Genomic DNA, 16,761 nt, shown 5'->3' with positions numbered 1-16,761 from the left:
CTCATTCCAAAACATTACACATTTCATCCGAAGCAGCTGAGGAACCCTCCTCAGATATAATTCATGGAGAAAGCACTCGTTCTACAGGTACAAATGATTCTACAGGAATAATGTCTTTCCCCACTGAACTGCCACCACAAGAGTCACAAAAAAACACTCAGTCAGAAGCACCACTATTCACACCACAGTCCTTTCAACATATCCAGCACTCCAAGGAGGAATTTTCAGAACGTAGTCAAGTCACAGATCAGGACATCCCTAATTCCACAACATTGACAATCAAAGCCACCTCCAAAGCAGCAGACAAACCTTCTTCAACTATCATTCAAGAACAAATTGACCATTTCACTGGTATTACAGCTATGGCATCTTTTCCAACACACTCACAGAAAACAACTCAATCAGGAGATGCTCAAATAGTTGAACAATCAAAAAAGAAAATTACTGAACCCAGTCAAGTTACAGAGCAACACAACCCTCATTCCAAAACATTTACAATCAAAAATCTCTCCAAAGCAGTGGAGGAACACTCTTCAATTACCATACATGACCAAATTGCACGTTTTACTGGTATGACTGGTGCAACTGATACTACAGCTATGCCTTTTCACTTCCCCACTGAACTTCCACCACAAGAGACACAAAAAAACACTCAGTCAGGAACAACACGACTACTCAAACAACCAACACAACATTTCCAGAGCCCTAAGAGCCAAAAACCTAGTCAAGAAATTCTACAAACCACTGCACTCATGTCCATCCCAGTCATAGCCACAGCATACAAAAATGAAAAGGAAACTCTATTACAGACCACCATAAACTCTAACATTTCAAACCATAGCATACCTGCATCAGCAAGGGGAAACAACAGCCTACAACCCACTTCACTTCCACAAACAATGAAGCATGAACATCCAAGAAGAGACATCACTGGGATGGTGAAAGGCATTTCAAAACCCATCCTTCCTACAAGGACAAAAAACCCAACTTCAAGTTCATCCGCAGTCAAGCTTGAAATTCTAGAAACTGCTACATACACACATTCTTTAACTCGAGAAAACGGGAAGCCCAAACTATTTGTGACGGCCACAGATCGGAAAGTTGTAAAAAAAAATATGCCATCTGCATTCACATTGAAGCAACAAATCCAAGACTCCACTTCACTTCTGCTAACAGAAGAGAGCCCCATTTCACATCTCAATGGGTTCACATCAGATCCAGAACACCACAAACCCACACCAGCAGAAGAGCCTACAAATCAACACACTGAACAAAATGCAAATAATACAGCAAAATCTTCAAGAGAAAGTTTAATGCAACACATTATGACAACAAAAACTCGCATATTAACAAATGAGTCATCAGTAAGCAGAAAAACAGCTTCCACATCTCCTCTTCCTAGCCTGACTGAGGCCAGTTTAGTTGACTCAGAAGGACCAGGGGGCACTTCTGTGCTGACGGGCATCAGTCTACATGTTTCCACATCATCTGCTACTCCATTCAGAACCGATCAGAACCATCAGATGAATCCAAAAACACAATCAGAGAGCACTACAAACAAATATCCAATCCATGGCACAAAAATGTCCCATACAAGTGTCCTGTTAGTAAAGGACACATCAACTCAAGCTCCCACAGATAGAGTGCAATTGTCTCAAACTATTCCAGTCTCCACAGAAAAGCTACTTGTGACATCTGCTCCAAATTCAAAACCTTTAGAAAAAGATACTCATACAACATCAGTCATGAGACGCGGATTTCTAACATTAAGAACACAGGAAATTCCATTCCGGATATCAACAAAACGGTCCAATTTACACCCAATTGAAACAACACAGCCTCAATCAGACTTGATGAATCAAGAGCAAACAGCAGATACAGTGGCAGAGGAAAATTACACCAATAATGATCTGTTAACTGATATGGACAAACCAACGCAAAGCACGATTTGGCGCAAACTGAGTAAGACAACTCGTACAGCTGAAACAAAGTTGTCAAAAACACAAAATGTCTCACAAAACCGTAAGAAATCACACAAATCATCTAATACTGCATTAAAAGATGACATGCAAACAGGCAGAGGAAATTTTGGATTACTCTTCAGTCTTGGGTGCCTCATTTTGCTGATAATAACAATCTTGCTTTGGGCAGTATGGAGAAGTTGGCAGGCCTGGCACTGGAGGAACAACATTTGGGTGGCAGGTCCCCCTCTCCTGTATGGAACATATCATTCAGTCTTGCAGAGCAGCAGTCCACACGCCATAATAAAGATGACGAAAGGGAACACCCAAACGAATAAGCAGGAAAATCATGACGTTGATGAGAGTATCCCCCTCAAGCAACAACAAAAAGACCTTCATAAAACACAAGGATGCCAGGAAACTCAACAAGGCCCAATGTCGAATACTTACCCTCAACTTTTTTAACTAAACAAATTCTGAATGAACAAATTCTAGACTCCTCCATGAGTCACAAACTTACAGACAGCACCATTGTGTATTGCATATGCAAACACTTAACTTTACATGAGTTAAATGAACAAATGAGAGATAATATTACATTATATAGAGATGTGTATGTGATTGTATATAAATATGTGATTGTACTTTTAAAGGTAATTTTAGTGCTTTTATTAAATTATTTTAATTAAAATATATTTTTTCACCTGTATTCTAAGTTACAATAACATGATTCATTACAACAAACAAAAAACAAATTTTATATAAAAAAATATTTTATTTATAAAGTTGATTACATGTGAAAAGTTTAAACTTTATGTGGCAATAGCAAGCTTCCAACTGGCTTTCTTTTCGCATCCAAATCTGCCTGGCTAACATACAAAACAGCAACAACACTAAAACAGTGTTAGATAAACATATCATTGAACTAAGGGAAGAATCTAGACAGCACATGTAAAATTAGAGCTGAGTGCAGATGGATTAAGCTAAACAGTCTGACTATGCCATTTCTGCATTATACACACAAACACATATTCAACAACATTCACTCGCACACCAGGCAAAGCTACATTAGTAGGCAGAGGATGTGGCATTACTGGGCAGCGTTAGCAGACTCGGAAAGAATGAAGCGATTGAGGAAGAAAGAGGGATGGAAGAGGAGAGAACGATGGAGAGTGGCATCAAAAGGATTCTGTACCAGCGCCCTTTTGTTCAAAACGCGCATGCACACACACCTGCCCAGGCAAAACATGATAGTGAGGAACTTGTGAAATCAATGACCAAAAGAAGTTATAAGATTCATACTACACTTAACTAAGAACTGTTATCTGATATCAGGGTTTTTAATTATGAATTTTATGTGCAGATTTTGTGGGAAAACCTGCGTGGAATGGTTCATAAGGGGATTGTTAAACTGAATTGAGCGGTTAAGTCCAAAATGAGACTCGATCACTTTATATGATAAACTTTTATACACATTTAAACATTGATCAGCTAACATAAACAGAAGCTCAACTGAACCTGTTTGACGCGTGATAAACATTATTGGTTCTTGTGGAAGCTCAAACTTGCTGCAAAACACACGAGAATGAACCTCATTGGTTGTTGTGGAAGCTCAAATATGATGCGTAACGCGAGAAGGAACCTCATTGGTTCTTGCGGAACTTCAACCCTGCCGCATTACACACGAGAATGAACCTCATTGGTTGTTGTGGAAGCTCAAACATGATGCGTAATGCGGGAAGGAACCTCATTGGTTCTTGCGGAACCTCAACTGTTCTGCATTTAACACGAAAATGAACCTCATTGGTTGTCGCGGAAGTGCAAACATGATGTGTAACGCGAGAAGGAACCTCATTGGTTCTTGCGGAACTTCAACCGTGCCGCATTACACACGAGAATGAACCTCATTGGTTGTTGTGGAAGCTCAAACATGATGCGTAATGCAGGAAGGAACCTCATTGATTCTTGCGGAACCGCAACCGTTCTGCAATACACACGAAAATGAACCTCATTGGTTGTCGCGGAAGTGTAAACATGATGTGTAACGCGAGAATGAACCTCATTGGTTCTTGCGGAAGCTCAAGTGCGCCACATTACACACAAGAATGAACCTCACTGGTTGTTGTGGAAGCTCAAACATGATGCGTAATGCAGGAAGGAACCTCATTGGTTCTTGCGGAACCGCAACCGTTCTGCATTACACACGAAAATGAACCTCATTGGTTGTCGCGGAAGTGCAAACATGATGTGTAACGCGAGAAGGAACCTCATTGTTTCTTGCGGAACCTCAACCGTTCTGCATTACACACGAAAATGAACCTCACTGGTTGTCGCGGAAGTGCAAACATGATGTGTAACGCGAGAATGAACCTCATTGGTTCTTGCGGAAGCTCGAGAGCGCCACATTACACACGAGAACGAACCTCGCTGGTTGTTGCGGAAGCTCAAATGTGATGCGTAACGCGAAAATGTATCTCATTGGTTGCTGTGGAAGCTCAAACGTGATACGTAACACGAGAATGAACGTCATTGGTTCTTGCGGAACCTCAACCGTGCTGCATTACCCACGAAAATGAACCTCCTTGGTTGTCACGGAAGGTCAAACATGATGCGTAACGTAAGAATGACCCTCATTGATTCTTGCAGAAGCTAAAACATGCTGCAAAACACATGAGAATAAACTTCATTGGTTCTTGCGGAACCTCAACCGTGCTTCATTACACACGAGAATGAACCTCATTGGTTCTCGCACATCAAGCGAACATGCTTGAGCTTCCATTTACCACAACTGAGGCGTGAAGTAGTAATTAAAGTTTAAATGTGAATAAAAGCCTAAATTCAATCTGTTTATTATATAAGTGATCAAGTCTATTCAGAAATTGTGGACTAAACCAATCTATTTATATGGATCAGTTTTAAGATCTCTTTTATTAACTTTTTGAAGTGTCAAAGTGTCAGTTGCATAGCTGTCAATGGAAGAACAGGAAGGTCTCAAATTTCATCAAAAAGATCTTCATTTGTGTTCCGAAGATGAACAAAAGTCACATGGGTTTGGGACGACATGAGGGTGAGTAATTAATGACAAATGTTGCAATTAATGACAAAAAGTAAAAATGTTGGGGTAAACTATCCCTTTAAATGGAAATGATAGTATTACACTTTAGGTGATAGCTGATAGCATAATCAGATTAACCTAATATAATAATTAAAAAAGCAAAACTGTTGAGATCGCAATAAATGATTGTGTTAATATTTAAGTTCAGTTGAGTTTATTCTAGTTGGAATTTGTATTTTCCATTAAACTCCCGCCCAGGAATGTAACTCAAACAAAAACATCGTCAGATCCGAATTACAGGTTAAGTGTTCCTTAAGGACTCAAAAAAGAAAGAAAGAAAGAAAGAAAGCAGGAAGGAGAGGGAGGGGGAGAGAAAGTGCAGAAAAGAAAAGAGAAAGCAGAGGAAATGGATGCTGAATGAGGGAATCCTAAAGAGGAAACAGAGATGTCAGCACTTCCACGCTCTCTCACTCTCTCTCTCTCTCTCTCCCTCTTTCTGTACCAGAACAGACTCTACTACAGTCTCCCCTCCACTATCTTAGTAATCCCAGAAAGGGACCTGCACAGAGAAAGACAGGATTGGAAATTTTCTGCAGCACAAAGCACAGAAACAATAGAAAATAAGACATCAGAATCGTGCTGATCTAGAGACCAAGCAGAAAAAAAAGAGCTGAGAGATGGAGAGAAACTGAAAGACAGAGAGAGGACAAGAGAAAGGAGCACAGAGTGATGTCAAGGAGAAGGTAAGTAATTCACAATGCAGCACTGTTTACCTGAAGAAATATTATACTTGCAATCAGTTATTTACAGGTACTGTGGCATGACATGAACAAGCATGTAAGCACATTATATAAAAATGCAGTTTTTTTGTCTAAGCACATGTTTAGAGAGTCGTGCATAGCTAGGTGCAGGCAGATCTGCAGAGACACTGCATGAAGACCTTCAACATCTCTGCTGCATGTGTATCAGAATGCATGCAATGACTTGCCTCACAACTGCAAACAAAAAGGCAGAAAACATGTATACGCTTTAAAAATTAAAAAACAGAGACTAATGATAATGAATAACATATCAAGCCATATCAAATTATAAGACTCACAGCCATCACTAACAGATAATCAGATTCATTATCATCACAAACAATAATCAGAGTCACTGCTTTTACTCACATTGTTCTCATTAAACATTAATCACATACTATATATTCAGATTCACTTAAAGTTCAGATTCGTCATCATTACATGGCAGCAAACACATTCTCATCAGTCTCACTAAGGTCACTAACTTTCATCTACATAATAATCAGGCACAAAATCACTTCTATCACTTATTCTGACACAAATTGTAACAGTCAATATAGTCAGACTCGATGTCATCACTCACATTAATCATACTTGATGTCATCAGACCCAATTAGTCACCATATTCAATAGATTTTTGAAGTTTGGACTCACTGTCATTACACAGCATCAGACACACAGTCATCAGACTCACTAAAGTCACTAATGATCATCTGCATTATAATGAGACTCATTACAGATTGCATTAGTCAAAATAGTCAAACTATCATTCATTTACCGTATTTCTGTAATCAAACTCGATCAGTATAATCAGGCAGCGGTCATTCACTGTAATCAGACACACAATGTCACATACTCATCGTCTGCATTAATCTAAATTAGTCATCAGACAAAATCAGTCACTCAATATAATCAGATTCAGACTATAATCAGATTCAAACTATAATCATTACACACTGTCATCAGACTCATTGTCATTCACAGTGTCATCAGATTGCTATCACTTTCTTTAATTAGACACAAATGACAAATCAGATTCACTAAAGCTAAAACTTATAGGCTAATGATTATTATTTAGACTCAGTCATTGATAGTTTCTCCACGATACCGGAATTTCTAACTCTAGTGTGGTAGCTTGAAAAACATCAATATTCTATACTATTTTTGATACCACAAATAGGTATGTTAATGGTTACATATGGATATATATATATGGTAGAGGGAAACTGGCATATACAGTGGGGCAAAAAAGTATTTAATCAACAACCAATTGTGCAAGTTCTCCCACTTAAAAATATGTCAGAGGCCTGTAATTTTCATCATAGGAACACAGAATGAGAAACAAATCGAGAAAAATCATATTGTCTGATTTTTTTGTGCAAATTTTGAATTTATTTGCAAATTACGGTGAAAATAAGAAAACTGTGGGAGCAATTATTAGAAAATAAAAGACATACAAGACCACTTATAATTTCCCTCGATCTGGGGCTCCATGCAACATCTCTCCCTGTGGGGTCAAAATGATCACAAGAACAGTGAGCAAAAATCCCAGAACCACACGGGGGACCTAGTGAATGACCTGCAGAAAGCTGGGACCAAAGTAACAAAGGCTACCATCAGTAACACACTACGCCGCCAGGGACTCAAATCCCGCAGTGCCAGGGACCTGCAGTCCCCCTGCTTAAGCCCGTACATGCCCGGACCCGTCTGAAGTTTGCTAGTGAGCATTTGGATGATCCAGAAGAGGATTGGGAGAATGTCATATGGTCAGATGAAACCAAAATAGAACTTGTCATGTTTGGAGGAGAAAGAATGCCGTTTGGAGGAGTTGCATCATACCTACTGTGAAGCATGGGGGTGGAAACATGATGCCTTGTGGCTGTTAATCTGCAAAGGGACCAGGACGACTCGTTCCGATCCGTGTAAAGGTAATAATGAATAGGGCCATGTATTGTGAGATTTTGAGTAAAACCTCCTTCCATCAGCAAGGGCATTGAAGATGAAATGCGGCTGGGTCTTTCAGCATGACAATGATCTTAAACACACCACCCAGGCAACAAAGAAGTGGCTTTGTAAGAAGCATTTCAAGGTCATGTAATGGCCTAGCCAGTCTCCAGATCTCTACCCCATAGAAAATCTTTGGAGAGAGTTAAAAATCTGTGTTGCCCAGCGACAGCCCCAAAACTCACTGCTGTAGAGGAGACATGAATGGGCCAAACTACCAGCAACAGTGTGTAAAAACCATGTGGCGACTAACAGAAAACGCTTGACCTCTGTTTGATTGCCAATAAAGGGTGTATAACAAAGTATTGAGATTAACTTTTGTTATTGACCAAATACTTATTTTCCACCATAATTTTCAAATAATATTTTTAAAAATCAGAATGTGATTTTCTGGATTTTTTTTCTCATTCTGTCTCTTATAGTTGAAGTGTACCTATGATGAAAATTGCAGGCCTCTCTCATCTTTTTAAGTGGGAGAACTTGCACATTTGGTGGCTGACTAAATACTTTTTTGCCCCACTGCATACACTTGCTTAACAGATATCTCATCATTTAATGATAATTTGGGTAGTTTTGTTGCACTAGCTTTCACACAGCACAGGGAGGCTTATTTGAAACTGAGCTTAATTTTCAACAAAAAAAAAAGAAGAGATAAACAGTGAGTAATAAAATAAGAACAAATAGATATTTCAAATGATAGCACAAATAAATAGATTGGAATAAAGAGACAAATAAAACAAAAATTAAGTTTTTCAGGCTTTATGTTTTTCAGGTGGGTCTAACAGTAGGCTAGTATTCAGGTAAGAAAACACTACAGAAATTAATAAAGGAATTATATGTAAAAAAAGAACAAAAACAAAAAACACTGGATAGTCTTCATTGTAAAAATGAAATATTGATTAATGCTTACAAGAGCAGCAAGTGATTTTCTTTTTGTCTTTTGTTTTTTTGATTAACATGAAAGACAGCAGCAGGTTTATTAGGCTGCTGTCACTTTAAGAGCTTATACACGGATCCAATATACAGTTATACAACGGAATACGTTTGCCTGAATACTCACCGAGAAGGGCATTCTGACCCAAATTTGTGTGTATTTTGATTTAACCGACATAAGCTACTAAAAAGAAGTCAATTAGGTACCTGCAAGCTGTGAGAGGTGGCTTTAGGAGTGTGAGCGCGAAACCTGCGGGAATGAGTCAAATTATTTGCAATACGAGTGCTATTTAACCGGAGCAATTGAGACGAGTTAGTAACAGGATGCAGGTGTAAAACTGTAACTTCGCCGTTGGAGAGAAGAGAATGAGCAACTGGTATCGTTGTATCTACTGCAGAAAAGATGTATTAGAACCGTTTCAGGTATTTCAGTATTGATACATATCGAAATATCAATATCTTTGATAACACTAGTCATTGGTTTCTATTATCAGATCCTATCAATTTTAGACACACACACACACACACACACACACACACACACACACACACACACACACACACACACACACACACACACACACACACACACACACACACACACACACACACACACACCTGCCAGTCATGGCCACTAGTACAATACTATAAACACAAATAGATGATGCATTTTGCACGCATGTAATAAACAAACATGCATTCAGCAACCAAACCTCTTGCCTTTGTCCACAGGAATACCATGAAGATGCTCGTGTGTTCTGTGATGTCCTGCCTGCTCTTACTGTGGTTTACGGGTACATGCGCACATGCAGAATGTCCTGCAATTTGCTCCTGTAGCGAGAGCCATCGGACAGTTGACTGTTCCTGGAGGGGGTTTAGACATCTGCCGATGGGCCTGCAGAGAAACATTCAATCCCTCAACCTGACCCACAATCGGCTATCTGACCTAGACCATCACCTAAGCTCCTTCACACATCTGCGCATCCTGGACATCTCTTATAACCGTCTACTTAATTTTCCAGTCTCACTGCCACGGGCGCTGTGGGAAATCAACATCTCAGGAAACCGCCTACGTGTACTTAACAAAGACGACACAGCATACCAGTGGAACCTCCGAGTTCTGGACCTGTCCGTCAATAAGCTTGAGCGTGTGGTCTTCATCAACAACACGCTCCCTAATCTGAAGGCTCTCAACCTCAGTCACAACAAGTTCTGGACGGTACCTACCAACATGCCCCATAACCTGGAGGTGGTGGATCTATCCCACAACTCTCTGGTCCAGATTCTGCCTGGGTCCCTAATCCGACTACAAAGGCTGGCTCAGTTCTACCTGCATGCAAATCGCTTTACAATGGTCAGTGAAGGGGCATTCGAGCATCTGCAAGGTTTGAAGCTCATCACTCTAGGGGACAATCCGTGGGCTTGTGAAGAAACTGCCAACATCAGCCACCTGTTGGTGTGGACCAAACACACTTCCGCCCGAGTGTTGGGTTGTCCCTGCCACACCTGGCACACCTGTGGAGAGGCTCACCTGTCCAGGACAGGGAGCTGGCACTTTGGCCCCTACACGCTGTCTCCATATGTCTTTGGAACGGAGGAGCCAAGCCATCCGTACATACAAGCGGTCACCACACACTCCTGGACAGGGACGTCACTCCTAAACACCAGGGATGACCAAACAGGATCTAGAAGCACCAAGGACCAGGAGTCTTTCAATAAGGAGGAGTCTTTCAATAAGGGCCTCCTCTTTACCTCGACTTCAGAGGTTTCCGATTCAAATATTCATTCAACTACAGAAGGCCCAATCCCACCAGTCGACTTCTTTACCACCATCTCCACCACCCGCAGGACCACCACTCTCCGCACAAGGAGCGTGAAGAGACCCAATCAGAATCTCAGCAGAAACACAAGCTCAGGACGCAGTGGCGGCTCACTCTACACATCAGTTGGCTGTCTGCTCCTCCTGGTGGCCATAACACAACAGCTCTGAGGGTCACAGCGTCCTCCTTCTAAACTGGATCATACTAAAAATCAGGTTAACAAATAGATATCATGCTTTACATTTTCATTTCACTTTTATGTTCCACATATCATGAGAATTTGAAAATGAACTTCCAAACCAGAACAGTCTCACAGTATAACCTCCATCTGCTGATGTAGAGCACCAACAAGAAGGATCATTGGACATACAAGTTTACATTTATGGATGCAGAAGCATTTCATAGGTTAATCAGATTAATGTTTCTCATATTAACTGACAATCCAATTCGTTTAACGATTCTATTCATTTAAATGCATGAGTGGTATTACTGAAATAAAAGTAAAATAATAAACATGACCAAAAAGCATATTGTTCGTTGTGGGTTATATTATATTTGCAAAGTTTCATTGAAACAAATAAATCAGTCACTGAAATGTCCAGAAAGCTACCAACCATGTTCCAGCTACTAGAAGTCAAGACAAGTCAATTCAACTTTATTTATATAGCGCTAAACAGGAACAAAATTTTATTCAGCTGTACAGTCGTTCTGGAAAAAACGGTGATGTCATCAATGTGGCCAGATCAGTAATAAAGTTGATCATTAATTATCAACTCTATTGTCAGTTAATTTAGTAATTCATTTTATTTGGATATTTAGTTGAAAACTTAGATCGAAAATTTAAGTCCCTAACTGAGCAAGCCAAGCCAAGCCAAAGGTGACAGTGGCAAGGAACCAAAACTCCATCAGGGCATAATGGAGAAAAATAAACCTTGGAAGAAACCAGACCCCAGAAGGTTTCACAATCACCTCAAACCAGTTTAGAGAAGCTAGAAACGATCTATCATTTTCTAAAAACACAGCTTAAGCTGATATTAACATGATTTTCCAGCTGGGAAAGCAAGTTTCTATCATGGCAGACAACAAGACATTTTGAATGGTCAGGTTACCCAACTATAGGAATCTAAATGAAAAAAAAGTATAAAGTAAATCTGTATATAGAACAAATGTATATTTGGAAATCTTTTGCAATAAACACAGAAAACTCCAGCCAGTCCTCTGTGATGTTACCATGATACCTCATGAAAAAGCAAACAAACTATTTGTTAAACAAAAGGAAATCTTGCCAACATGATCTTTCCATCACTGACCCTCCTTTCTGAAGGATCATGTGACTTCTAGCACAGGTGTCATTATTAAAAGCATCCGCATCTGTCTAGGGACATTGCCCATCACCACTCGCAGAGATAAAACACTGATGCTGAACACTGCTGGTGAGTATACGGGGAATGATTTCAGCTTTACATGATTTCTCAGGACTAATGCAAAGTGTTCAAACATTAAATTCTGATTGACATTTTTTTATCAAAGAAAATTACATTTGATGATATTTGTGTAAAACAAAAGTGGAGCTAGTAAAAAAAGTGACATTCTTTTTGTGCTTTGGTATGTTGTTTTCAGATCAGAAAAAATGGCTTTAAGAGTGGACAGCTGTGTGGCGCTGCTGGTTGTGATGTCTGGCTGTATGCTGGTCCAAATGCAGAATTCCAGTCATTGGATGAACAGTACAACTTCATTTAACTTCACCAACAGCCCAGGCCAAAACAAGACTACTCCACCTACTTCATCCATTTCCACAGCTACAACAGTTGCCATCAGGAACGGCACTAACCAGAACATGAACGGCAGCAGTTCAGCCAGTTCACCCGGCAGCACAAGCCAGAATGCTAAAGACACAACAGTCAGCACATCTGTTAGCAAATCCTCCGCTTCCTCAATGACTAGCTGCTTCAAACTTTTGCTGCTTGTGTTCATGGCTCTGCGCTTTCTACAAATGATGTAGTGACCATCAATCTCCCATGTGCTTTGAAGGTAGACAATCATGTAAGATTCTTCAGGGACTTAATAGAGTTTCTCATATGCTATAAAACGTTTGTAGATGTTTCGCAGCTTGTAACAAACAGCTTTTTGCTAAACATTATGGAAAAATATTTCAAATATTGTTAATACTCACAACCATTATTAACCAGGCAGTCAGGGTATTTTTAATTTATTGTTGTAAAACGCTAGAATATCTTCATAGATGTCCCTTTGTTTATTAAATTATCTATGTTATTAGTCAATTGGTTGTTCTTAGAAGCAATAAAACTTTGAACAAAAGAACACGTGCTTTTCTAATTCTTTTGCACTAGTTTGTACCATGTGGGTATTATGAAGGCTTACCTGCGAGTCACGTAGTAAAACACAGGGTTTCCGTTCTTTGAGGTTCCCGCCTGGTAAAAGATGTTAAGAGTCTTCAACGCTTTAAACTCTTCTTTCTCATGCACCTGGTGTCTGAAGAAAACGAAAAACGTTTTTTTTCTTTACTTACACTGCAAGAAAGTGCACACTTTAAGAGAATTGTATATCAAATGTGCTATAATGGGCAACACAATCTGACTGCTACAGCAACTTCACTGCAAACAAATTAAATAAAAATTATAGCAATGTTATTATTAACATTGAGAGTCTTTTGGGTCTCATTTACCAATAATGCATTTTTTTTATAATCCTTATATCAAGCAACATTTACAAAGCAACATTTCGTTTTGCAGAAAATGTTTTTTTTTTTTTTACTCTATTGCCAAATAGTCATTTCTGGGGATAAACGTAAAAATAAATACATAAAAGAAAGTATTTGATTTGTTTAAAAAAACTTTTTAGATGGTATTTTTCCACTGTAGAGCAATTTTTACCTGGTCATAAACTCCTCAAATTTGGAGCTGGTGAGATTAAGGCTTGACCAATGAGTATCTGCGACGGGTTTGTGCTCTGGGGGACCCAAGTAAGCAAGCAGGGTGGCCATCTTATCGAAGGGCCTCCTTCCAACAGCTTTATGATCCCTGAAGATAATGGAAAATGCTTAGCTGAAACTTCATCGAGAATCATCAGTAATTGTATTGCTTACATTACAATATTTTACTGATGGTTAAATATAAAGCATGACAGAAAACGTACAACCCAGTTAGTCAAAATAATGGATGATGATGATTTTGACAACAAAACAGCTGTCCTTTAAAGACAGCATCTTGCTAAAACAATCAGATCAGAGAGAAACCGGTTGAGCGAGAAAAGTAAAATCATCAAATCAAATCAGTAGCTGCGTTTCCATTACCCTTCAAACTGTGCAAATTTAAATTTGATATTAGATACACTTAAGTGTGTTTAAAATGATGTTATGATGGTATACTGCGTTTGCTCAGCGGCTGCTGTGACACTTGTTCACACTGCTAAGAGTAAAGCGCGTCTGCCAAATAAAACCTAAAAGCGAGGGTAACACAGACTCCCTCAGATGTCCCTGTTCATTGGTTAAAATAGTAATTTTCTCACAATTTACAAATAGATGGAAACATTTGGGATATTGTAAGAACTCAACCGAACAAAATATATAACACTGGCCTGGTGGTTTTTGGACATTTTACTGCAAAAATCCTACATAGTGCACCTTTAAACTTTAATATTATAGCAATGTGTAAGTAAGGGCTCTCTATATAGTTTACAGCATTATCTGTAAGAAACTTTTACTTATAATTGAATTAATTTAAGGAGAGACACATATTTTTACAGTAAATCACTGTTGAATTTTTTTTTGTGTAAAACTGCTGTACTGAATCCATAACGAACAATGACTTAAAAACCGAGGTACGTACCGAACCCAGTTTTGTATATCGTTACACCCCTAACAGTACACACACATATTATGTAAACACAAACTTTAATTTTGGACAGCCCCAAAAATTTTTTTTGTAAAACTGCAGTTTTTTGCATTTACAGTTGACCGGGTTCTATATTAAACTCATAAAAGACAAAATATTCATTGGAATAGTGGATTCTAAACAACAAAGAAATGCCACAATTTATCAAGAATTCGACGCAGATAGGTAGGAGAAACAGCCAGAAACACCTAAAACGTGGCCGCTCTCAGGGGGCTTTCCTTACCATTAATGCTTGGATAACAAGCATTAAAAACCATGGCTAGTGCAGTGGCTGCGATATACATTGGGTACGGAAAGTATTCAGACCCGCTTACATTTTTCACTCTATTATATTGCAGCCGTTTTTTTGTAACCTTGGCCAGATCTGTGCCTTGCCACAATTCTGTCTCTGAGCTCTTCAGGCAGTTCCTTTGGCCTCATGATTCTCATTTGCTCTGACATGCACTGTAAGGTCTTATATAGACAGGTGTGTGGGTTTCCTAATCAAGTCCAATCAGTTTAATCAAACACAGCTGGACTCAAATGAATGTGTAGAACCACTTCAAGGATTATCAGAAGAAATGGACAGCACCTGAGTTAAATATATGTCACAGTGTGACACAGAGTGTCACAGCAAAGGGTCTGAATACTTACCATGTGATACATGGGACCATGTGATATTTCAGATTTTCTTTTTTAATAAATCTGAAAAAATGTCTGTCAAATTTCTGTCAATATGGGGTGATGTGTGTACATTAATGAGAAAATAATGAACTTAAATGATTTTAGCAAATGGCTGCAACATAACAGAGTGAAAAATTTAAGGGGGCCTGAATACTTTCTGTACCCACTGTATATGTAAACCTACCAACATCAGTTGCCATGACTTATCGCAAGAGGAAAAAATTCTGCTTTAGTCGCACAACATTGGTTAATGAAAACGCCTTCATTTCACAAAAGTTTTTGCATCAACTTTCTGAAAATATTGCAAGTTGTGCAAAAATCTGTAATGGCTAGTGTCCAGTCAAATAAAGAGATTTGAATGAACGAAAAAATTGACTCCAAGAGTTAATCCTAATAAATGCCCAAACTGTATTATGCACTTCCAATAATGTCTCTTGGAACCTGGCCCCATGATCTGGATGATAACACGGGTCATAGAATGCCCTGCTCACCTGTTACTAGACAAATACTGGCCGATTTTTTCTTGGTTGTTCCACAGCAGCCTGTGCAGGGCAAAAACGTTCCCATCACTAATAAAGGACAGGCTGTGGTTGAGCGAGTCACTCGCTGGGCAGTCAGAGGCGATGTCGAGGAAAAATCTAGAAGAAATTTCAACGGTTAACCTAAGTGGTGGCAGGAATCGAACCCTGAAGCTCACTGATTGTTTTCTTACCTTCTGGCTGCTTCAAAATTACTCTTTACAAAGTCATTAAAAGGCCTCATGTGCTCCTCTTTCGTGAACAAAACATGGTTGGCAATACTTTGGAGAATCTGCAGACAGGTAAAAAAATAAAATAAGATCAACTTTAACTTTGAGCCTTTATTAAACAGTCCAAATCATTCTGTTTTGTCTACAACTTCATTGTACATTGATGTCTTTCATCATAAGATCTTTCAATATGCTTCTATAAAAGCAAAATACAATTAAGGCTGTGCATTACAGTGATTTTACAAAGATTAAGTGGGTTTTAGGCATAATTTTAGATAAACCTTGCTAGATGGTTGAACAGTTGGCTTTCCCAATTATGGACATGGTTTTAATATGGTAGGACCTCTTGGACCAGCATCAATGCAGCAAAGACCAGCTTGGCCAACAAAAGCCGGTATAACCTGTTTAATCTCCAGCATTTAACATAACCAGCATTATCTCATCTCTACGCCAAAAACACTCACCTTTGACATGAGTTTGAGGCCTCTTTCTATCCTGGGCAGAGGCTTTTTGTCAAGAATTCCAGCCTCATATGGCGAGACTATAGCCGGGTTCACGAATCGCAGGAACATGGCACTACCTACTGCTCCAATACTGTTCTGAGGGAAACGCTGACTCACCACCTGAAACCAAGACACACAAACACACATAGGAACATATAAAGCGGGTATTAGGGCTGGGGTGACATGGCACTATTTCATGAAGATAGTTATTAACCAGAACCAAAACCTCTTACATTCATATAACTGAACTTAAAGTCAAATCACACTAAACTCTGGTTTAGTGGAGGCCTAGTTGATCATATGATGATATCTGGTGAGTAAGTTGATAACATGAGGTTCTGTGAGGGAACTATCTGGATG

General features: G+C 39.2%; 2 protein-coding genes across 7 annotated transcripts in view; one reads left to right on the top strand and one right to left on the bottom strand.

Moving 5' to 3' along the window:
* Positions 1-16,761, bottom strand: part of nf1b (neurofibromin 1b) — a 118,036-nt gene that overhangs the window by 38,756 nt on the left and 62,519 nt on the right. For all 4 annotated transcript variants that reach the window (XM_067432469.1, XM_067432470.1, XM_067432471.1 and 1 more), the window contains 5 exons: positions 16,363-16,521; positions 15,863-15,960; positions 15,642-15,788; positions 13,468-13,614; positions 12,956-13,066 (listed from right to left, as the gene is read on the bottom strand). In XM_067432469.1, coding sequence (XP_067288570.1) covers positions 12,956-13,066; positions 13,468-13,614; positions 15,642-15,788; positions 15,863-15,960; positions 16,363-16,521 — 662 coding nt within the window. The remainder of the gene's footprint in view (positions 1-12,955; positions 13,067-13,467; positions 13,615-15,641; positions 15,789-15,862; positions 15,961-16,362; positions 16,522-16,761) is intronic.
* Positions 5,522-12,864, top strand: LOC137062183 (oligodendrocyte-myelin glycoprotein-like). 3 transcript variants are annotated; one of them, XR_010901210.1, is made up of 4 exons: positions 5,522-5,759; positions 9,486-10,788; positions 11,953-12,006; positions 12,194-12,864. XR_010901210.1 is itself a non-coding variant. In XM_067433021.1 (3 exons), the coding sequence occupies exons 1-2, from the start codon at positions 5,746-5,748 to the stop codon at positions 10,741-10,743; spliced, it is 1,272 nt and encodes a 423-aa protein (XP_067289122.1). In that variant the 5' UTR covers positions 5,522-5,745; the 3' UTR covers positions 10,744-10,788; positions 12,194-12,859. The 3 variants fall into 3 exon arrangements, 2 of the variants coding, with proteins under 2 accessions (XP_067289122.1, XP_067289121.1); XM_067433021.1 differs by lacking the exon at positions 11,953-12,006 and having other exon boundaries at positions 12,194-12,859; XM_067433020.1 differs by lacking the exons at positions 11,953-12,006; positions 12,194-12,864 and having other exon boundaries at positions 9,486-11,925.

The sequence above is a fragment of the Pseudorasbora parva genome, chromosome 23 (genome assembly GCF_024679245.1).
Source record: "Pseudorasbora parva isolate DD20220531a chromosome 23, ASM2467924v1, whole genome shotgun sequence".
Lineage (NCBI taxonomy): Eukaryota > Metazoa > Chordata > Actinopteri > Cypriniformes > Gobionidae > Pseudorasbora > Pseudorasbora parva.
Note: the sequence above shows the minus strand (reverse complement) of the source record. Positions and strands in the feature narration are given on the sequence as shown.